The sequence below is a fragment of the Hypanus sabinus genome, chromosome 10 (assembly GCF_030144855.1).
Source record: "Hypanus sabinus isolate sHypSab1 chromosome 10, sHypSab1.hap1, whole genome shotgun sequence".
NCBI classification, from domain to species: domain Eukaryota; kingdom Metazoa; phylum Chordata; class Chondrichthyes; order Myliobatiformes; family Dasyatidae; genus Hypanus; species Hypanus sabinus.
In genome coordinates, this window is record NC_082715.1 from 158020587 (window position 1) to 158045349 (window position 24763).

The 24763-nt window shown below is 44.8% G+C and overlaps 1 protein-coding gene across 2 annotated transcripts in view; it reads right to left on the reverse strand.

Annotated features, from left to right (window-relative positions):
* LOC132401266 (serine/threonine-protein phosphatase 4 catalytic subunit-like) overlaps positions 1 to 24763 on the reverse strand; it is a 99675-nt gene that overhangs the window by 54844 nt on the left and 20068 nt on the right. For both annotated transcript variants that reach the window (XM_059983299.1, XM_059983300.1), the window contains exon 2: positions 20983 to 21131. In XM_059983299.1, coding sequence (XP_059839282.1) covers positions 20983 to 21080 — 98 coding nt within the window. In that variant the 5' untranslated portion in view covers positions 21081 to 21131. The remainder of the gene's footprint in view (positions 1 to 20982; positions 21132 to 24763) is intronic.

Below are 24763 nucleotides of genomic sequence, written 5' to 3' on the forward strand. Positions count from 1 at the left end.
AATAACTAAGGCACCAAAACCCCAGGCTGTCGGGCAGATGATGACGTTTTTGGGAATGGCAGGGTACAGTTCAGATTGGATAGGAGAATATGCTGAGATTGTGGCACCTTTGAGAAAGATAATGAAAGAAGCAGGACATACAAATTTGAAGAACGGCTTACAATGGAATGAAGAGGTGGAGATAGCTTTCAATACTATTAAGCAGGAATTGCAGTCAGCACCAGCATTAGCTTTGCCTGACTACGAGAAAGTTTTTCATTTGCATGTATCCAACCGACAGGAGGGTTATGTCACAGCGGTTCTAACACAAGAGACAGGCACAGGAAAAGCAAAGCAGCGAATAGCATACTACAGTATGAGACTAGATGAGGTGGCTCAGGGGTACCCACCCTGTTATCAGGGATTGGCGGCGCTGTACTCTGCATATGAAAAGGCATCATCTGTAACCCTGGGCTATCCAGTGACTCTGTACACACACCACAAAGTAGCAGAATTGCTGGAAGGAGGGAGATTTGTGCTGACGCCAGCCAGGATAGCAGCGTATCAGATGCTATTGACATTTCCAGACATAACCACACAGAGATGCATGACCAGTAATATAGCCGATTTTGTCCCTTTGGGCTATGAAGGAGAACCCCAAGACGATGACATTTGCCGAACTGAGAGCAGATTTACGGTCAGAACCACCAGAGGATGCAGATAAAAAGGTTCTGTTGGTAGATGGCTCTTGTTATAAGGATTACGATGGAAATCATGCAGGGTTCTCAGTCGTGCAGCAGGATCAGTCGAGCTATAAGATTATTAGGATGGAGTCCTCCCCCCACCATGTTCCGCCCAACTAGCGGAAATCAAAGCCCTGACAGATGTGTGTGAAATGATGGAAGGTGAGAAAGTAGACATTTATACTGATTCGGCATATGCTCATGGAGTATGCCATTTGTTTGGGGCAGTGTGGAAGCAGAGAGGTTTTTAAAAAAGCAGTGGAGATCCCATACAACATTGTCAGCAAATTCTAGACTTAATAAAAGCCATGATGAAACCTAAAGCATTGGTTATAGTAAAATGCCAGGCACATAAAAAGGGAAATGATGTAATAACAAAGGGAAATCAAGCTGCGGACGAGGCAGCCAGAAAAGTATCTGGATGTACATCAGCTGTCATTGCCCCCCAGGTAAGCCTAGCTCCAGAACCTGAGGTAGAGGACCTAATTGAAATACAAGGTAAGGCAACCTCGGCAGAACAGACAATGTGGAGATGAAGGGGGGCCGAGCAGAACCCAGAAGGCTTGTGGAGCATGGAAGACGGTTTGTTGGTAGCGCCCACCCCTCTACTGACGATTCTGATTTCAGAAGCGCATGGGATTGACCATTGTGCAAGAGGGGGGGGGAAGTGATAAAGAAAATAAAGAAGGATGGTTTTGGTCACCTTATTTACAGGCTTCAGTGGACTTTGTCTTGTCACAGTGCGAGGTATGCGCACAGTATAATGTTCGGAAGGGAATTACAACCCCAATAGGCCACATTCCTGTACCTGAAGGACCATTTAAACATCTAGTGATCGATTACATAGAAATGATAAAGACAGTGAGAGGGAAAATATACCTGCTGGTAGTAATTGCTCGATTTAGCAGATGGGTGGAGGTGGTACCTTCGAAAGATCAAGGGGCAAAGACAGTGGTAAAATTTCTGACAAATGAAGTGATCCCAAGGTTTGGAATACCTACAGAAGTTAGCTCAGACAATGGTTCAGCTTTTATCCAGAAAGTGGTCAAATTGGTACTACAAGCGCTGAGGATAAAGCAAAGATTTGGATGTGTATACCACCCTTAGTCGCAGGGCATGGTAGAGAGAATTAATGGAAAAGCCAAACTGAACAAAATCTGTGCAGACACTAAACTTAATTGGGTCGATGCTTTACCGTTAGCATTGATGAGTTACCACATGCGAACTAATCGAATAACATGCCTGTCACCACATGAGATGCTAACTGGGAGGCCTGTGCCAGTGCCCCTGTGGAGAGGGCCGTATAAAGGTCCTAGTTTGAAACAATTGGAAATAGAATTGAAACAATACATGCAGCAGCTAACTATGATACACAAGTCTACTTATGCACAGGAAAAACAGAAAGAGACAGAGAATGTACAAGGGGAAGGACTGACCAAACCAGGAGACCAGGCTTACGTGCGAGTTTTTCGGAGAAAGTGGAATGAGCCGAGAAGTGAAGGACCATTTACGGTGACCAAGGCATCACCCACTGCAGTTCAGGTAGAAGGACGCTCCACCTGGTACCATCTGAACCACTGCACGAGGGCAGTCCTGCAAGGACAATCAGGTGAGGAGTCCGAGGTAAGTGATGCGGAGGAACAGTTAGCAGAAGACAGTCAGGAGGAACAAGAAGCCAGACACCTACACTGGAACAGTTTATAATGCAATATCAGTTGCGCTATGAATGTTTTACACGGAAAGGTGTTCGTCCAGTGGGTCATTTTAGAGGTAGCTGCACTCAGATGTGGGATGTAACCCCAGGCAAAAGACACAAAGTAGGTTCCCCTCCACCCAAAGGTGCATTGGGCGCCCAGACCATCCCCTTAGCAGACACCTGGTGGCTGTGTGGTGAGGAAGGGGGTCTGAGATCCACGCTTCCCCTCAATTGGGCAGGTACATGTACACGTGTTATGCTACTTTAAGAAGTTATAGTATCCCCTGAAGTACACTTCAACACTGACATCTCTGAACAGCAGACACTATTGCGGAAAAGGAGAAAATATGAACCCAACTCGATGATCTGGATAGATAGTATAGGTCAGCCGAGAGGTATACTTAACGAATTTAAGGTGAAGAATGAGATTGCTGCAGGCTTTGAAGCATTTCTACCCTTGATAGGAACTATTAAGAATGTTGAATGGATAAATTATATATATTACAATCAGCAAAGATTCATCAACTACACCGATGATGCATTGGAGGCCTTGGGACAGCAGTTAGATGCAACTAGCAAAATGGCGTGGCAGAATAGACAAGCATTGGACTGGCTGTTGGCAGAAAAAGGAGGGGTTTGTGTGATGTTTGTAGAGCAGTGCTGTACTTTTATACCAAATAACACTAGTCCAGAAGGATCGTTTACTAAGGCAATGTATAAGTTGAAAAGTCTCAGAAAGGAAGTTAAACAGAATGCAGTTATTTGACTGGTTAGAAAGTAGACTCGGAGGATGGGGAGCATGGCTGACTAAAATGGCAATAACTGTCGATATTGTATTGTTGAGCTGTGCGCTTGTGCTGTGCTGTTTTCTTCCTTGCCTCAAGTCTCTTGTAGTGCTTGCTGCAACCAAACAATTTCCGATGCCCAGGGTAACAGGGAGAGAATACTTTGAGGTCTTAGCGCAGAAAATTATAGTTTAATCCAAGATTTGGGAATAAGTGCTGGACTTTATTGGGGCTTTTGTACGCGGACTCTTAGTCTCCTTTCTTTGTGTGAGACCCTATGGCTCACAAAGAGGGGATTATATTGGAGAATAAAGTTGCATTGTTTGCTGTGTGGCCAGAACTATGTAACCAGTTGCGTTTGCTATTTGCTATGTATCCAATTTATTGGCCAGAATGTAATCTCTGTATTGTCTCTGTACTATTGAACGCATCAGTGCCTTAAGAATGTAGCTAACAGTGAAAGTAAGTATGTAGAGATAACGGTGGTAGACGGGATCGTGGAGTGGTGTGATGGTATGGGGACCAGCCAAGGCCGGGAAGGGGAACACGTGTTCCAAGGAGTAGACTAGAGCAATTATGGGCTACTGAGCAGAAATATTGGTGGTGAATCGAGAAGCTAATGTGCTGGTGATAAGCGTTGCAAGCGGATAGGGTATGCTAATGTAACTGAGATAGGAGACGGGGTATGCTAACGTGACTGAGATAGGGGACGGGGTGTGCTAACGTAACTGAGATAGGGGACGGGGTATGCTAACGTGACTGAGATAGGGGACGGGGTATGCTAACGTGACTGAGATACGGGACGGGGTATGCTAACGTGACTGAGATAGGAGACGGGGTATGCTAACGTGACTGAGATAGGGGACGGGGTATGCTAACGTGACTGAGATAGGGGACGGGGTATGCTAACGTGACTGAGATAGGGGACGGGGTGTGCTAACGTGACTGAGATAGGGGACGGGGTGTGCTAACGTGACTGAGATAGGGGACGGGGTGTGCTAACGTAACTGAGATAGGGGACGGGGTGTGCTAACGTAACTGAGATAGGGGACGGGGTATGCTAACGTGACTGAGATAGGGGACGGGGTATGCTAACGTGACTGAGATAGGGGACGGGGTATGCTAACGTGACTGAGATAGGGGACGGGGTATGCTAACGTGACTGAGATAGGGGACGGGGTATGCTAACGTAACTGAGATAGGGGACGGGGTATGCTAACGTAACTGAGATAGGGGACGGGGTATGCTAACGTAACTGAGATAGGAGACGGGGTATGCTAACGTAACTGAGATAGGGGACGGGGTATGCTAACGTAACTGAGATAGGGGACGGGGTGTGCTAACATAACTGAGATAGGAGACGGGGTATGTTAAGATAAGAAATTACGATAAAGAATACTGTGTACTAGGCGGCGGGCAATTAGTGACACGTTCATTAATTGTCTCAACTTTTGTTTGCAAATAAAGGCTTAAATTTCTCGAAGAATCTTCTGCATCTCCTGGTTATTTCAAGAAACCACGACAAGTGCAGGTCGGTGGGACTAGGTGAGAGTAAGCGCTCGGCACGGACTAGAAGTGCCAAGATGGCCTGTTTCCGTGCTGTAATTGTTATATGGTCACTTTTGACCTTTCCGTTAAATTCGAAGAAACTTGGACCTTTTCCGAATCCTTTTTATTATCCTTAAATATTTGGATAGAGGAGCGGAGTTAACGACATTGATTGTATCCGATGTAATATAATAGCCCAGCTTTGTTTAGTTTAGTTTAGGTTTTTTTAATTCTAATTTGGAGTTTTTTATTGATATATTTTTCTATCATGTTTAATTACATTAGGAGTTTGGGAGGCTTAGTACATTTGTGTTATCGATAGCTGATACTCGTATATACTGTTTACCAACAATGTAATCCCAATCTCTCTGTACTACTATTGTTTTTATGCTTATGCATTTGAAAATTAATAAAAAGATTTAAAAAGAAAAGAAAGGTTTCCTGATGCAATATGTAGGTAAGCCAACTAGAGGAAAGGCTGTAATTGATCTGGTTTTGGGAAATTAACCTAGTCAAATGTCAGATCAGTTGGTGGGAGAGCGTTTTGGAGGTAGCGATCACAACTCTATCTCCTTTACTGTAACACTGGAGAGGGATAAGAGCAGAAAATTTTGGAAAACATTTAATTGAGGTAATAGCAGCAACTTGGGGACGTAAATTGGGAGCAGATGTTCTCAGGGAAATGCACGGCAGAAATGTGGCAGATGTTCAGGGAACACTTGCATGGCGTTCTGCATAGTTATGTTCCATTGAGGCAGAGAAAGGATGGTAGGGTAAAAGAACTTCGGTGTACAAAGTATGTAGAAAATCTAGTTAAGTTTAAGAAAGGTTCAAGTATTGTTAAAGCTCCAAAAAAATTACTAGGATGCCAGGAAGGAACTAAGAATGAAATTAGGAGAGCCAGAAGGGGCCATGAGGAAGCCTTGGCGAGCAGGATTAAGGAAAACCCCAAGGCATTCTCCAAGTACGTGAAGAGCAAGAAGATGAGCTGTGTGAGGATAGGACCAAGTAGCTGCAATAGTGGAAACATGTGCCTGGAACAGGAGGAGGTAGTGGAGGTACTTAAAGAATACTTTGCTTCAGTATACACGAGTGAAAAGGACCTTGGCAATTATGGGGATGACTTACAACAGACCAAAATGCTTGAGTGTACAGACATTAAGAAAGAGGATGTGTTGGAGCTTTCGAAAGGTATTAAGTTATACAAATTACTGGGACCAGTCAAGATATCCCACAGGCTACTGTGCAAAGTGAGGGAGGAGATTGCTGGGCCTCTGGCAATAATCTTTGCATCATCAATAGGGACGGGAGAAGTACCAGATGATTAGAAATTTGCAAATGTTGTTCCTTTGTTCAAGAAAGGGAGTAGAGATAACCCAGGAAATTATAGACCAGTGAGACTTACTTCAGTGGTGAGCAAGTTGTTGGAGATCCTAAGAGACAGGATTTATGAGCATTTGGAGAGACATAATCTGATTAGAGATAGTCGGCATGGCTTTGTCAAGGACAGGTCATGCCTTCCGAGCCTGACTGAATTTTTTGAGGATGTAATAAAACACATTGATGAAGGTAGAGTAGTGGATGTAGTATATATGGATTTCAGCAAGGCATTTGATAATGTTCCCCGTGCCAGGCTCATTCAGTAAGTGAGGCAGCATGGATCCAAGGAGACCTTGCTTTGTGGATCCAGAAGAGCTATAGTGATTGGGGATTCGATTGTAAGGGGAATAGATAGGTGTTTCTGCGGCCGCAAACGAGACTCCAGGTGGGTATGTTGCCTCCCTGGTGCAAGGGTCAAGGATGTCTCTGAGCGGCTGCAGGACATTCTGGAGTGGGAGGGTGAACAGCCAGTGGTCATGGTGCACATAGGTACCAACAATATAGGTAAAAAACCGGATGAGGTCCAACAAGGTGAATTTAGGGAGTTAGGAGATAAACTAAAAGTAGGACCAAAAAGTTAATAATCTCTGGATTACTACCAGTGACACGTGCTAGTCAGAGCAGAAATAGGAGGATATTTCAGATGAATACATGGCTTGAAAAATGGGGCAAGGGGGAGGGATTCAAATTTCTGGGGCATTAGAACCAGTTCTGGGGGAGGTGGGACTGGTACAAACAGGACGGTCTGCACTTGGGCTGGACTAGAACCAATGTCTTCGGGGGAGCATTTGCTACTGCTGTTCAGGAGGATTTAAACTAATGTGGTAGGGGGATGGGAACAAGTGCTGAGAGACAGAGGGGTGTAAAATGAGGGTAGAAGCAAAAAGTAGTAAGGTGAAAAGTAAAAGTGGCAGGCAGGCAAATCCAGGGCAAAAATCAAAAAGGGCCACTTTTCAACATAATTGTATAAGGGCTAAGAGTGTTGTAAAAACAAGCCTGAAGGCTTTGTGTGTCAATGCGAGAAGCATTCATAACAAGGTGGATGAATTGAATATGCAGATGGTTATTAATGAATATGATATAGTTGGGATCACGGAGACATGGCTCCAGGGTGACCGAGGAGGGGAGCTCAACATCCAGGGATATTCAATATTCAGGAGGGATAGACAGGAAAGAAAAGGAGATGGGGTAGCGTTGCTGGTTAGAGAGGAGATTAACGCAATAGAAAGGAAGGACATTAGCCTGGAGGATGTGGAATCGATATGGGTAGAGCTGCATAACACTAAGGGGCAGAAAACGCTGGTGTAAGTTGTGTACAGGCCACCTAACAGTAGTAGTGAGGTTGGGGATGGCATTAAACGGGAAATTAGAAATGCGTGCAATAAGGGAACAGCAGTTATAATGGGTGGCTTCAATCTACATATAGATTGGGTGAACGAAATTGGTAAGGGTGCTGAGGAAGAGGATTTCTTGGAATGTATGCGGGATGGTTTTCTAAACCAACATGTCAAGGAACCAACTAGAGAGCAGACCATTCTAGACTGGATATTGAGTAATGAGGAAGGGTTAGTTAGCAAGAGAGTGACATAGTTAATTCAGAAACAAAGGTTCTGAACTTAAAGAAGGGCAACTTTGAAGATATGAGACGTGAATTAGCTAAGATAGACTGGCAAATGATACTTAAAGGGTTGACAGTATATATACAATGACAAGCATTTAAAGATCGCATGGATGAACTACAGCAATTGTTCATCCCAGTTTGGCAAAATAAACCAGGGAAGGTAGTGCACCCGTGGCTGACAAGGGAAATTAGGGATAGTATCAAGTCCAAAGAAGAAACATACAAATTAGCCGGAAAAAGCAATACACCTGAGGACTGGGAGAAATTCAGAGTCCAGCAGAGGAGGACAAAGGGCTTAATTAGGAAAGGGAAAAAAGATTATGAGAGAAAACTGGCAGGGAACATAAAAACTGACTGTAAAAGCTTTTATAGATATGTGAAAAGAAAAAGATTGGTTAAGACAAATGTACGTCCCTTACAGTCAGAAACAGGTGAATTGATCATGGGGAATAAGGACATGGCAGACCAATTGCATAGCTACTTTGGTTCTGTCTTCAATAAAGAGAACATAAATAATCTTCGGGAAATAGTAGGGGACCGAGGGTCTAGTGAGATGGAGGAACTGAGGGAAATACATGTTAGTAGGGAAGTGGTGTTAGGTAAATTGAAGGGATTAAAGGCAGATAAATCCCCAGGGCCAGATGGTCTGCATCCCAGAGTGCTTAAGGAAGTAGCCCAAGAAATAGTGGATGCATTAGTGATAATTTTTCAAAACTCTTTGGATTCTGGATTAGTCCTGAGGATTGGAGGGTGGCTAATGTAACCCCACTTTTTAAAAAAAGGAGGGAGAGAAACCAGGGAATTATAGACCGGTTAGCCTGCCATCGGTGGTGGGGAAAATGCTAGAGTCAGTTATCAAAGATGTGATAACAGCACATTTGGAAAGCAGTGAAATCATCGGACAAAGTCAGCATGGATTTGTGAAAGGAAAATCATGTCTGAAGAATCTTATAGAATTTTTTGAAGTTGTATCTAGTAGAGTGGATAGGGGAGAATCAGTGGATGTGGTATATTTGGATTTTTAAAAAGGCTTTTGACAAGGTCCCACACAGGAGATCAGTGTGCAAACCTAAAGCACACGGTATTGGGGGTATGGTATTGATGTGGATAGAGAATTGGTTGGCAGACAGGAAGCAAAGAGTGGGAATAAATGGGACCTTTTCAGAATGGCAGGCAGTGACTAGTGGGGTACTGCAAGGCTTAGTGCTGGGACCCAGTTGTTTAGAATATATATGAATGATTTAGACGAGGGAATTAAATGCAGCATCTCCAAGTTTGCAGATGACACGAAGCTGGGCGGCGGTGTTAGCTGTGAGGAGGATGCTAAGAGGATGCAGGGTGACTTGGATAGGTTAGGTGAGTGAGAAAATTCATGGCAGATGCAATTTAATGTGGATAAATGTGAGGTTATCCACTTTGGTGGCAAGAACAGGAAAACAGATTATCTAAATGGTGGCCGATTAGGAAAAGGGGAGGTGCAACGAGACCTGGGTGTCATTGTACACCAGTCATTGAAAGTGGGCATGCAGGTACAGCAGGCGGTGAAAAAGGCAAATGGTATGTTGGCATTCATAGCAAGAGGATTTGAGTACAGGAGCAGGGAGATTCTACTGCAGTTGTACAAGGCCTTGGTGAGACTACACTTGGAGTATTGTGTGCAGTTTTGGTCCCCTAATCTGAGGAAAGACATTTTTGCCATAGAGGGAGTACAAAGAAGTTTCACCAGATTGACTCCCGGGATGGCAGGACTTTCATATGAAAAAAGACTGGATCGACTAGGCATATACTCGCTGGAATTTAGAAGATTGAGGGGGGATCTTATTGAAGCGTATAAATTCTTAAGGGATTGGGCAGGCTAGATGCAGGAAGATTGCTTCCGATGTTGGGGAAGTTCAGAACGAGGGGTCACAGTTTAAGGATAAAGGGGAAGCCTTTTAGGACCGAGATGAGGAAAAACTTCTTCACACAGAGAGTGGTGAATCTGTGGAATTCTCTGCCACAGGAAACAGCTGAGGCCAGTTCATTGGCTATATTTAAGAGGGAGTTAGATATGGCCCTTGTGGCTAAAGGGATCGGGGGTATGGAGAGAAAGCAGATACAGGGTTCTGAGTTGGATGATCAGCCATGATCATACTGAATGGCGGTGCAGGCTCAAAGGGCCGAATAGCCTACTCCAGCACCTATTTTCAATGTTTCTATGCATAAGGAAGTAGAAGTGTTGGTTAATAAGTTTGCCGATGACACAAAAATTGGGGTGTTGTGGAGGGCTGTCAGAGGTTACAGCAGGACATCAATAGGATGCAGAACTGGGCTGAGAAGTGGCAGATAGAGTTCAACCCAGATAAGTGTGAAGTGGTTCATTTCAGGAGGTCAAATTTGAAGATAGAATACATTAATGGTAAGATTCTAGGCAGTGTGGAGGATCAGAGAGATCTTGAGGTCCGTGTCTATAGAACACTCAAAACTGCTGCACAGGTTGACTGTGCTATTAAGAAGGCGTATGGTGTGTTGGCATTCATCAACCATGGGATTGAGTTCAAGAGTCGTGAGGTAATGTTCCAGCTCTATAAGACCTTAATTGGACCTCACTTGGAGTACTGCGTTCAGTTCTGGTCATCTCACTACAGGAAGGGTGTGGATACTATAGAGAGAGTGCAGAAGAGATTTACAAGGATGTTGCCTTATGAGAATAGGTTGAGTGAACTTGGCCTTTTCTCCTTGGAGTGATAGAGGATGAGAGATGACCTGACAGAGGTGTACAAGATGATGAGGGGCATTGATCTTGTGGATGGCCAGAGGCTTTTTCCCAGGGCTGAAATGGCTAACACAAGGGGTAATAGCTTTAAGGTGCTTGGAAGTAGGTCCAAGGGGGTGGTCAGAGGCAAGTTTGTCCACACAGAGTGGTGGGTATGTGGATTGCACTGCCAGTGACAGTGGTGGAGGTGGATGTAATTGGGTCTTTTAAGAGACTCTTGGATAGATACATGAGGCTTAGAAGGATTTTTCCATTCAAGCTGTTCCATACCAGGCCATGATGCAAATCAAGTTTAATGACCATTCAGCCATGCATGGTTACAACCAAACAAAACAGCATTCCTCTGGGGGCGGGGGGGGGGGGGTGCAAGGCACGAAACGTGGACAGCAGATTCAAAACAGTGAGCCACACAAAAACACAGTCAGTACAGTGTCCGTATTATATCCACAGTATAGAAGCTTGTCAGTGTTTCAGATTGTCACAAACCAAAGTGATTTGAGCCACTAGATTCAAATAATCTAGATTTGTTCATGGTCACCTTCCCTCCAGAACAGATTGTGATAATGAAAATGTTTAAAGAAAACCGTTGTTGTAAAGACCTATCTCACTCATATCCCGCAAGCCAAAGGGTGGGGAGAAAAGAAATCTGCCATCTGTACCAGGTCTGACTCCAGACCTGGAGTGTTGTGGCTGACTATTTACTGAGCCAGAATTGACTGAGGTAGAAACAACAAATAATAAAGACTGCCCCGTTGACCCTATCAAGATCTTAAAAATATCTGGGGGCTTGAGCCAAAGTTGCAGAATCATCTCACAAATGAAGCAAGCAACAGCCTACGACAGTCATACTCATAGAACCGTATCTTGCAGTCACCAGACATCATAGTCGCCGTTGCTTCATCTCTCCTGAACCATCAAGACAGAATCCACAATGTACAGTGGGAAGAGCCCTCAAGCATGAAATCTCATGGCAACAGGTTAAACGTGGGCAAGGAAAGCACCAGCTGATGACCATTCCTCCCTCGGCTGATGAACCAACTCTACTGCATTTACTACACCAACCAGAGAGAGCACCGAGCACCCTGGTGTGGCTCAGAAGCACCACTACTGATGCAACTTGATCTCATCCTCCGGGAAATGCATCTGACCATTCCAGTATTGGTAGGTGCCCACTACACTTGTGGAAATGAACTCCTGTCCCAGTGAGAACAGGGTGTTGTGTGGCAATGCCACCATAGTCTGGGGGCAGGCTGAGCACCCATGAGGCACAGAAATATACTCAAAGCACAATCTGCCCAGCATACCCCTGGCTGGACCATCACTGTCAAACCTCAGTTCAATGACATTCCTGAGAGTAGCACCTAGCACACCTCAGAATGAGGAATTAACCTGCAGGACAGAATTACTTGCATGCCAAAACATGAGACAGTATAACCATGTTACCCCACTACCAACAGCTTAGACCCCAGCTTGGCAGCCAGGCCTCGCAGTGGAGGACACTTGAACAACTAACTCATTGCAGGAGCAGGGGCCAAATATCCCCATTCTTAACGGCAAGGGAACCCAGTACATCAGAGCAGGGAAAAGCTGGAGCTTTTGCAAGAACCTTCAGCTGAAGTACAAAGTGGACAATCCACCTCGGCCTCTGCAGCAGTCCCCAGAATGGTTGATGAGATCTTCAACCAATTTGATGCATGCTTCGTGATATCAAGATACAGTTCGAGGCACTGAAGACAGACTATCCACTATCCACCCTGCAAACTGCCTTTTCCAAAAGTTTACTCCGAGAAAGTGCTGTAGGGTTATTAAAACAAAAACTTCACACCATCTTAAAAGTTTCTTGTTCCAGGCAGTAAATCTGAACCGCCACCAGTTAGCCTCCCCGCCACTACACCGCAAACACTTCCAAACACTATTTATAATGTTGTTTTCATTATAGATAACATCATGCTTACTGTCATCTGACTTTCTATATCTAATAATATATAATAAAATACAATTCAAAATGCACGCGAAGTGAGCAAGCAGCAATTTGAAATGTTGTTGTTGTTCGTCCTTCGGCGTCGAAGACGACCACGACTTCTGTCAGGTGGAGGGTTTGTGACTGTGGGTCCGGAGGTGACTGGTGAGGCCAATCCAGGCCCTGAAAGCTCACCCAAAGCTGCAGTGGAAGAGGAGGTAGTTCGAGCCTCGCGCGCAGCGAGTTTCCTCTGAGCCTCTGCGGTGCGTCTGATTTCTGCTGCATACGCTCCTTTAGTGGTCCTGCTCCACCAGGTTGGGCGGTCCAGAGCAAGTGATTCCCAGCTACTGGGATTGATGTTGAGGTCTTTGAGGGAAACCTTGAGGCAGTCTTTGAAACGTCTCTTCTGCCCTCCAACTGAGCACTTGCCCTGGCTCAGCTCTCCATACAGCAGCTGTTTTGGTAGTCGACTGTCAGACATCCTGCCGACATGGCCAGCCCATCTGGTTTGAGCTTTCTGTAGGAGGGTGTAGATGCTGTGGGTGCCAGCCCGCTCCAAAACCTCCGAGTCTGGGCTTTGTCCTGCCATCGTACGTGGAGAAGTCTGCGGAGGCAGCTCAAGTGGAAGTGGTTGAGCTGTTCAGTGTGTCTGCTGTAGACAGTCCGGGTCTCGCTGGCATAGGGGAGGGTGGTGAGAACCACTGCTCGGTAGACCTTTAGCTTGGTGGTAAGGCTGAGTCCTCTCCGCTCCCATACATTCTCATGGAGTCTCCCAAAGGCGGCACTGGCTTTGGCAAATTTGAAATGTAAACTGTTCAATGAACAGCTTGTTGTCCTGGTGACGAGACTTCAGTGGTGGCAACCTGTAGTACGAAGCTGCTACCCAAGCTGGCAGTCCTGGTCCTCCTGATGGTTGTGATCTTGGGATGGATGAGAGATCCTCAACAACGTTTCAGGCTGCAGTGCTCCCAGTAAACGTCACAAACCGAGGCACTGAAGGCAGTGGAAAATCTCTTCCATGTCGAGGATGTGGTTTCTGGCGTGATGGGTCTCAGAAAACTTGCCCTGGTATTCCCTGCTGGAGAACCAGAATTTGTCAGAAGTTTTGATAATACGTTGGGGCAGTTAGGCATTCCTGAGGCTTCAGTTTGTTGGCATCACCGAGGAATTAATTGTCTGAGAATTATCTTGTAGGGTCCTTCAGGCCATCACTATTAAATTTGCTTGGGCAAAGTTTTTATTAGCACTGCTATTTTGGGTCAATGCAGATAGAGATGAGAGAGCTGCCAGTACAGTTGTTGAAGAATAGGTGAGGTAAATGTCCTCAAACTGTCTAGTTTAATAACAGGTGACAGGCCTGGATCAGGATATTGCAATGAGCTGCTGTTAAAGCAGGGTCGTGATTGTAACCAACAGCAAGTCCTCCTCCCCACAATGATTGGAGTATTATATGGTGACGCTGCCCCTTCTTTATTGATCACATCTTGTCAGAGGATTTTATTTTCTGGGTCTGGCAGTGAAATGGTGCAAAAGGATATGCCTAATTCCTTCTGGGATCCAGGCCAGGACATCTTCAGTCTATAATTACAAACTTCCTAACTTGTCACATTATTGCAATCCTTTCCATCCACAGACCACCCTGGCACTATCAGTTTTGGATTGCAATCAAGATTTATGGATCTTGGTCTGACCTTAAAGCACCAGCCAGAGCAAGACTGGAGTTCTGTAGGTTCTTGAGGCCAGTTTAGTTGGTTCTGTGGCAGAGTACTGAAGGCAGTGATTGCCTCATTGTGAAAATACCTCGCAATTATTGCAAAGACCATTTGTTGTGCTCACTGGCCATTTAGAACAGGTATTAGACCACAAGACCATAAGACACAGGAGTAGAATTAGGCCACTTGGTCCGTTGACTCTGTGCTGCCATTCTATTACGGCAGATTTATTATCCCTCTCAACCCCATTCTCCTGCCTTCTCCCCATAACCTTTGACTAACCAAGAACCTATTGACCTTCCCTTTAAAAATATTCAATGACTTGACCTCCACAGCCATCCATGGCAGTAAATTCCACCAACTCACCACCCTCTGGCTAACTTCCCATGCGGGACCTTGTCAGAGGCCTTACTGAAGTCCATGTACACAACATCCACTGCCTCCTCGAAAAACTCCAATAGATTGGTTAAACCATGCACAAAGCCATGCTGACTTTTTCTAATAAGTCCCTGTCTATCCAAATACTTGTAGATCCTATCTCTTAGTGTTCCTTCCAATAATTTACCTACTACTGAGGTCAAACTTACCGGCCTATCATTTGACAAATGGTTTTTCGAGGAGGTTACCAGGAAAGTGGATGAAGGGAAGGCTGTGGATGTTGTCTACATGGACATCAGTAAGGCCTTTGACAAGGTCCCGCACGGGAGATTAGTTAGGAAGATCCAGTCACTAGGTATATATAGTGAGAGAGTAAATTGGATTAGACATTGGCTCAATGGGAGAAGTCAGAGAGTGGTAGTGGAGGATTGCTTCTCTGAGTGGAGGCCTGTGACTAGTGGTGTGCCACAGGAATCAGTGCTGGGTCCATTGTTATTTGTCATCTATATCAATGATCTGCATGATAATGTGGTAAATTGGATCCGCAAATTTGCTGATGATACAAAGATTGGAGGTGTAGTGGACAATGAGGAAAGCTTGCAGGGGGATTTGGACCAACTGGAAAAATGGGCTGAAAAATGGCAGATGGAGATTAATGCAGACAAGTGTGAGTTATTACACTTTGGTAAGACAAATCAAGGTAGAACATACAAGGTAAATGGTAGGACACTGAGGAGTGCGGTAGAACAGAGGGATCTGGGAGTACAGACACATAAATCCCTAAAAGTGGCGTCACAGGTAGATAGTGTCGTAAAGACAGCTTTTGGTACATTGGCTTTTATAAATCAAAGTACTGAGCATAAGAGTTGGAATGTTATGGTGAGGTAGTATGAGGCATTGGTGAGGCTGAATTTGGAGTATTGTGTGCAGCTTTGGTCACCTAGTTACAGGAAGGCTATTAATAAGGTTGAAAGAGTGCAGAGAAGGTTTACAAGGGTGTTGCTGGGACTTGAGAAACTGAATTACAGAGAAAGGTTGAATAGGTTAGGACTTTATTTCCTGAAGCATAGGGGAGATTTGATAGAGGCATATAAAATTATGATGGGTATAGATAGAGTGAATGCAAGCAGGCTTTTTCCACTGAAGCCAGGGGAGAAAAAAAACCAGAGGACATGGGTTAAGGGTGAAGGGGGAAAAGTTTAAAGGGAACATGGGGTGGGGGGCTTCTTCACACAGAGAGTGGTAGGAGTGTGGAATGAGCTGCCAGATGAAGTTGCAAATGTGGGCTTACTTTTGACATTTAAGAAAAACTTGGACAGGTACATGGATGAGAGGTGTATGGAGGGATATGGTCCAGGTGCAGGTCAGTGGGACTAGGCAGAAAAATGGTTCGGCACAGCCAAGAAGGGCCAAAAGGCCTGTTTCTGTGCTGTAATGTTCTATGGTTCTGTGGGACTTCTATGTATTGATTAAGGAAACTTTCCTAAGCACATTTGACAAACTCTATCCCATCTAATCCTTTCACACTGTGGTGGTCCCAGTCATTATGTGGAAAATTAAAATCAGCTACTACAACAACCTTACGCTTCTTGCAACAGACTGTAATTTCTCTACAGATTTGCAACTCTGAGATCTCTGTACAAATTTGTTCCCTTAAATCCCGAAATATTGACCTGGCAGTCCCAGCCCTCCTGCATTAGTCTCACTAATGGCTACAAGAATATAATTCCAGGCATTAGACCATAAGACATAGGCGCAGAAATAGACCATTTGGCCCACTGAATCTGCTCCGCCATTCAATCATGGCTGATCCTTCCCCCCCTCCTCAGCCCCACACTGGCCTTTGATGTCAAACAAGAACCTATCAATCTCTGCCTTAAATAAACCCAATGCCCTGGCCTCCACAGCTGCCTGTGGTAATAAATTCCACAAATTTACCACCCTCAGGCTAAAGAAATTTCTCATCTGATTTAAATAGACACCACTCTATCCTGAGGCCATTCCCTTTCACCTTAGACACTCCCACCATGGGAAACATCCTTTCCACATCTACTCCATCTAGGAGTATTCGAAAGGCTTCAATAAGACCACCACCCCCCCCCCCCCCACTCATTCTTTTAAACTCCAGCCAGTACAAACGTTCTTCATATGATAACCCTTTCATTCCCGGAATCACACTTGTGAACCTCCTCTGAACCTCTCCAATGTCAGCACATCTTTTCTTAGATGAGGAGCCCTAAGCTGTTCACAATGCTCGAGGTGAGGCCTCACCAGCACCTTATAAAGCCTCAGCATCACATCCCTGCTCTTGTATTCCAGACCCCTTGAAATGAATGCTAACATTGGACTTGCCTTCTTCACTACCTGCAAGTTAACCTTTAGGCTGTTCTGCACAAGGACTCCCAAGCCCCACTGCATCACAGATTCCTGGATTTTCTCCCCATTTAGAAAATAGTCTTCACATATATTTCTACTACCAAATTGCATGACCATGCATTTTCCAACATAGTATTTCATTTGCCACTTTCTTTCCCATTCTCCTGATCTGTCCAAGTCCTTCTGTATCCTACCCATTTCCTCAACACTTACAAATGCTGGTGGAACACAGTAGGCCAGGCAGCATCTATAGGGAGAAGCACTGTTGACATTTCGGGCCGAGACCCTTCGTCAGGACTAACTGAAAGGAAAGATACTAAGAGATTTGAAAGTAGGAGGGGGAGGGGGGAAATGCGAAATGATAGGAGAAGACCAGAGGGGGTGGGATGAAGCTAAGAGCTGGAAATCTGCAGATTTCCTCGTGTTTCCTCAACACTATTTGCTCCTCCGCCAATCTTCGTATCATCTGCAAACTTGGCAACAAAGCCACCTATTCTATCATCTAAATCATTTATATATACAGCCTAAAAAGAGTGGTCCTAACACTGACCCCTGTGGAACACCACTTGTCACTGGCAGCCAACCAGAAAAGGATCTTTTTATTCCCACTTGCGGCCTCCTACCAATCAGCCAATGCTCTAACCATGTGAGTAATTTTCCTGTAACACTATGGGCTCTTAACTTGGTAAGCAGCCTCATGTGTGGCACCTTATCAAAGGCCTTCTGAAAGTCCAAATATACAAGATCCACTGCATCCCCTGTATCTACCCTACTTGTAATCTCCTCAAAGAATTCCAACATGTTCATCATCAATGTTCATTAAGGGAGAATCTTCTTCCTTAAGGAAACCATGCTGACTTTGTCCTATCTAGTGTAAGGGGTTTCTTCTTTTATGTTACTGCTAAGACTAATAAAATGGCTTCTTTGTTATGTTAAAAATAAAAATGCTTCTTTGTTATGGTAACTGCTGAGAAAGTGCTTTTCTCTCGCAGCTTGTTTGGGTTATAATTACTGATAATGAGAATTGTATTCATTTGTTAACCAATTGGGATAGATGTTATTCTTTCTTGTGGGTCTGTAAGCTATTGTTTTGCAGGCTTTGGAGAGAGAGGAGACGCGATGCTGTATCTGGGCAATGGAACGGACATCGAGCGGGGGTCCGAGGCCCAGGGTTTTCAGCGAGGAGAGGAGCCGAGGACAGATTCATGTGGAGCGCCTGGTCGACCACCGTTGTTGGTCCCAGGCAGCGGGTCGAGGAGGTCGGAGGGGATCGAATGGTGGCAAGAAGACATCGTTAACTGAGCTCCAATGGTTGTGCACGAAGCGGTTGGACTTTGATAAGTTTGACATCTTTTACTTTTCCTTTTATATTGTATCTCTATTAAGTACATAATTCCAGTACGATCTATAAAGTGAACTCACTTAATCACATATGGTGAACTGTCTGTTATTTGGCGTGGTGGGGACATCACACAGCATCCACACAAGCTGATTACCCAGTTTGGTGGGGCCGAAGGCCGCTCCCCCTGGACGGGAAGGAGCTGAGCGAGCCTGAGGTTTACCGGGGGGGGGGGGCTACACTAGTTTTGTGTCACCAAGTACTCCATCACCTCCTCCTTAACAATTAACTCCAACATCTTCCCAACCACTAAGGTCAGGCTAACTTGTCTATAATTTCCTTTCTGCTGCCTTCATTCTTTTTTAAAAAAAGTGAAGTGCAATTTTCCAATCCTCTGACATTATGATTTTTGAAAGATCATAACTGATGCCGCCACAATCTCTACCACTACCTCTTTCAGAACCCTGGGGTGCAGATCATCTGGTCTAAGTGACTTATGTACCTTTAGGCCTTTCAGTTATTTGAGCACTTTCTCCTTTATAACAGTAACTGCACTCACTTCTCTTCCCTCACACCCTTCAATACCTTTCACATCGCTATTGTCTTCCACAGTGAAGACTGATGTAAAATACTCATTTAGTTCACCTGCCAGCTCCTTGTTCCCCCGTTATTATTCCTCCTGCCTCATTTTCTTGAGGCCCTATCTCTGCTCATCTCTCTGAGCAAATACAAAGGAAGCAAAGCAATAAACTGTGGTGTGGGGGGGGGGGGGGGAAAGAGAGCCACTCTACCCACAGCTTTTTTGCCTACTCTTACTCAAGCCTTTCCTTACTGAAGCATTGGAGGCCAAAAGCTTAAAATCTCCACTCGCTCTGCCTTACTTTAATTTGTTCTTGTTAACCAATCCTGAATACTGATTGGGTGCTGCTCAAAGCTCCAAGTACCATGAATTGGGAAACCTAAGCGAGCTATGCCTTTTCAGGTTTCTGCTCTCCAACCTTGGACTGGGCACTGCTCAAAGCAAAGAATTTGTTCCTCCGGTTTCCTCCCACAGTCCAAAGTCATGCTGATTGGTAGATTAATAGGCCATTGTAAATTGTCCCGTGATTAGGAGGGTTTAAAGCAGGGCCTATTCCACCTGTATCTACATATAGCCTGCAAGGTAAACATTAGGACAGCCTGCACAGACTCCAGTCCCTTTGCACCTCTGATTTCTGAATTTCTTCCCCATTCAGAAAATAGCCCACACCTTCTCTAATTGGCTCACCTGATGCTTCCCCGTTCCAGATAAAATGGTTTCACTGGTTATCATTTTCATCGAGTCAGTTTTTGCAATAATAACTTCAGCTAACACTTTCAGTGTTGAGAATATTATCAAATTACACCAGTGATAGATTAAAATTCAAATGAACACAGTGGTTAAGAAGGTGCATGGTTTGTTGGCCTTCATTAGTCGAAGCATTGAGTTCAAAGCTGCGAGGAGATCACATCTGGAGTATGGTCACCTTATTACAGGAAGGATGTGGAATAGTTGAAGAGGTTGCAGGATGCTGCATGTCTAAAGAGGATAGGCTGAGCAAGTAGGGCTTTTCTCTCTGGAGTAAACGAGGATGAGAGCTGATTTGATTGAGGTGTATCGGATCAAGTGGATAGCCAGAGGAAATGGCTAATTATGGGGAATAATTTTAAGGAAGAAAGAATGGGATGGGAGTCTGTTTAAAAACATTGGGGGTACTTAAGAAACTCTTAGAGAGACACGTGGAGGGAAATGGAGGATTGTTCTTAGAGTAGGTTAAAAGGTTAGCACAACATCGTGAACCAAGGGGCCTGTGCTGCCATGCTTTATGTTCCATGTTCTAAAGCGATTCCCCATTCTGGATTGGGTCTCTTGAAGGTAGAGGTCACACTGGTCACAAAAACTATCCTGATAGATTGACAGGTGAAGCACTGTCCAGGGTCCTAAATAGTGACGAGGGAGGCCTGTTCACAGCCTTCTCGACCGTGTACTGCTCTAACTCTAACGCTTGCAGTATCTCACAAGCTCAGGCTGAGCAAGCTAGGGACTTTCTCTTTGGAACAAATGAGGATGAACAGTGACTTACAGGTGGACAAGATGAGGAGGCATGAGTGAGTGGATAGCAGAAACTTTTCCCCAGGGGGCAATTGCTGATAAAAGACAGCATACTTTTAAAACGACTGGAAGCATGGGAGACATCAGAGGTAGGTTTTCTCCACACAGGGGTGAGTACCGGAGACAGACACATTAGGGACATTTAATAGGCACATTTAATAGAGACAGACATTTAATAGGCACAGTAATGGAGGGTTATGTGAGAGGGAAGAGTTCGATGAACCTCACAGTAGGTTAAAAGATCAGGACAACATTATGGGCCGAGAGGCTCGTACTGTGCTGAGTCATGCAACCTCACTACTGCCCTGCTCAGCACTTTGCAACTGTGACACTTTATTATGCGTTGTTATTTCACTACTTCTCTCCCAGGTGCTGTGTAATGGTTTGATCTTTATGAACAGCGTGAGAGATGAGCTTTTCACCATATCTCAGCAGAGAACAATAAGAAACCAATTCTAATTCAGTGCAGTAATCATCTTGTCCACTTCAGCAACATTTGTACGTTAACACCATTCAAGTAAATAGCATGTAAAGTGATTATTATCGGCTTACTGATTTCAGCTTGGAAATATTCCATACCTGGCTTTGCCACACAGCACTTTCACTTCCGATTCTTTGATAAGTTCACAGCGCATCAGCTGCTCTATCTGATGGTCCAGGTCACTAGTGCTAGCCATGGCAGCAGAGGGGACGAGAAGGCGGAACAAGGTCTCCAAGACAACAGCAGCCTGAAGTACAACAAGGACCACTTGGTTAAAGAAAGAAGAAATAGCTTGCCTATGAAAGAACCAATGAGTACATATATAACAACCCATTTATTAGGCAACAAAATCTTAGCTTTCACTCAGGCAAACTTAAAAAAATATACTGAACCATACAAAATGTCATCCAGGTGACAAAGAGCTTGATCAAAGATAGGCCTTGGACAAATGTTGGGGTTTAGGGACTGCAAGCCAGAAGTCCTGAAAAGGGAGGGTGAGCAGCCAGATGTCGTGGTATATAGTGGTACCAACGACGTAGGTAGAAAAAGGGAGAAGATCCTGAAAAAAAGAATATAGCAAGTTAGGAAGGAAGCTGAGAAGCAGGATCTCAAGGGTTGTAAACTCAGGATTGCTGCCTGTGCCACGCGACAGTGAGTTTAAGAATAGAATGAGGTGGGAAATAAATGCATGGCTAAAGAATTGGAGTGGGCAGATTTACTAGAGCTGTTGATGGTGGTTTAAACTAATATGGCAGGGGATGGGAACCAGGATAATAAAACTGAGATTAGCCAGCAGGTTTACAAGGAGATGATGGGTGTAACAAGGAAGGACAAGCCAACAAATGGGTAGAAATGCAGACAAAGTAAAGAGTTAAATTGTTCCAAGGAGGCAAAATCCAAAAGGGTGAAGGTTGCATGACTGAAGATGCTGTATTTAAATGCGTGTAACATTCGGAATAAGGTGGACAAACTCATGGCACAATTAGAGATTGGTCAGTATGACGCTGTGGGCATCATTGAGTCCTGGCTGAAAGAAGGCCATCGTTGGGAGCTTATCATCAAAGGATAGACTTTGCATCAAAAGGACAGGCAGGAAGGCTCCGTTAGTAAAAGATGCAATTTCATCTCTAGAAAGGGGTGACATAGGGTCAGAGAATGTAGAATCTTTGTGGGTGAAGTTAAGAAATTGCAAGGGTAAAAATAAACCATTATAGGAATCATATATAGGCCTCCAAATAGTCTCCAAGATGTGGGGTTGAGATTACAAAGGGAGCTGGAAAAGATATGTAATAAGGGTAATGTCACAATTATAATGGGGGACTTCAATATGCAAGGGGATTGGGAAAATCAGGTTGGTATACAATCACAAGAGAGGGAATTTGTTGAATGCCTATGAGACGGCTTTTTAGAGCAGCTTGTGCTTGAGCCTACTCGGGGAAAGGCCATCTTAGATTGCATATTGTGTAATAACCCAGATCTTATTAGGGAGCTTAATGGAAAGGAGACCTTAGGAGGCAGTGATCATAATATGAATTCATACTGCAATTTGAGAGGGAGAAGCATAACTTACATGTATCTGTATTACAATGGAATAAAGGGAATTACAGACGCATGAGAGAAGAGCTTGCCCAGAAAGATTGGAGAAGGCTACTGGCGAGGACGACAGAACAGAGATGGCTGAAGTTTCTGGGAATAATTCACTAGGCGCAGGAATGGTATGTCCCACAACGGAAGAAGTTCTCAAATCGCAGAGGCAGGCAACCATGATTGACAAAGTAAGTTAAGGACTGCATAAAAAACTAGAAAAGGGCATACTTGGGAAGCTTTTAAAATCCAACAAGAGGCAAATAAAAAAGCTAAAGGGCAAAAGATGAAATATGAGGTCAAACTAGCCAATGATATACAGCAGGATACCAACATTTAATCAATTATTTAAAGAGTAAAGGGAGGTGAGAGTTGATATTGGACCACTGGAAAATGATGCTGGTGAGGTAGTAACATGGGACAAAAAAAATCTCAGATGAACTTAATGAGTACTTTACATCAGTCTTCTCTGTGGAAGACACTAACAGTGTGCCAGAGGTCCATGAGTGTCAGGGAGCAGGAGTGAATGCCATATCTATTACAAAGCAAACTAAAAGGTGGATTAGTATCTGGACCAGATGGACTACATCTCAGAGACCCAAAAGCAGTTACATTGGTTATGATCTTTCAAGAAACACTTGATTCTGGCATGGTCCTGGAGGACTGGAAGATTGCAAATGACACTCCACTCTTCAAGAATGGAGGAAGGCAAAAGAAAGAAAATTATAAGCTACACACACAAAATGCTGGTGGAATGCAGCAGGCCAGGCAGCATCTATAGGAAGAAGCACTGTCAACGTTTTGGGCCAAGACCCTTCGCCATAACTAACTGAAAGTCAAGAAAGTCAAGTCACTTTTATTGTCATTTCGACCATAACTGCTGGTACAGTGCACAGTGAAAATGAGACAACGTTTTCCAGGACCATGGTGTTACATAACACAGTACAAAAACTAGACTGAACTATGAAATAAAAAAACAAAGAAAGCTATACTAGACTACAGACCTACATAAAGTGCACAAAAACAGTACCGGCATTACAATAAATAATAAACAGGACAATAGGGCAAGGTGTCAGTCCAGGCTTCGGGTATTGAGGAGTCTGATAGCTTGGGGGAAGAAACTGTTACACAGTCTGGTCGTGAGAGCCTAAATAGTTCGGAGCCTTTTCCCAGACAGCAGGAGGGAGAAGAGATTGTATGACAGATGCATGGGGTCCTTCATAATGCTGTTTCCTTTGCGGATGCAGCGTGTAGTGTAAATGTCTGTGATGGCGGGAAGAGAGACCCCGATGATCTTCTCAGCTGACCTCACTATCCGCTGCAGAGTCTTGCGATCCGAGATGGTACAATTTCCGAACCAGGCAGTGATACAGTTGCTCAGGATGCTCTCAATACAACCCCTGTAGAATGTGATGAGGATGGGGGGTGGGAGATGGACTTTCCTCAGCCTTCTTACGAAATAGAGACGCTGCTGGGCTTTCTTTGCTTTGGAGCTGGTGTTGAGGGACCAGGTGAGATTCCCCACCAGGTGAACACCAAGAAATTTAGTGCTGTTTACGATCTCTACCGAGGAGCCGTCGATGTTCAGTGGGGAGTGGTCGCTCCGTGCCCTCCTGAAGTCAACAACCATCTCTTTTGTTTTGATCACATTCAGAGACAGGTTGTTGGCTCTGCACCAGTCCGTTAGCCGCTACACCTCCTCTCTGTAAGCTGACTCGTTGTTCTTGCTGATGAGACCCACCACAGTCGTGTCATCAACGAACTTGATGATGTGGTTCAAGCTGTGTGTTGCAGCACAGTCATGGGTCAGCAGAGTGAACAGCAATGGACTGAGCACGCAAACCTGGGGAGCCCCTGTGCCCAGTGTGATGGTGTTGGAGATGCTGCTCCCGATCCGGACTGACTGAGGTCTCCCAGTCAGGAAGTCTAGGATCTAGTTGCAGAGGGAGGTGTTCAGGCCCAGTAGGCTCAGCTTTCCAATCAGTTTCTGAGGGATGACTGTGTTGAATGCTGAACTAAAGCCCATGAACAGCATCCGAACGTATGTGTCTTTTTTGTCCAGGTGGGTTAGGGCCAGGTGGAGGGTGGTGGCAATGGCATTGTCTGTTGAGCGGTTGGGACAGTACGCAAACTTCAGGGGGTCCAGTGAGGGGGGCAGCAGGATCTTGATATGCCTCATGACGAGCCTCTCCATCACGATGGATGTGAGTGCAACTGGACGGTAGTCATTGAGGCAGGACACTGAAGACTTCTTCGGCACAGAGACGATGGTGGCGGCCTTGAAGCACGTTGGAA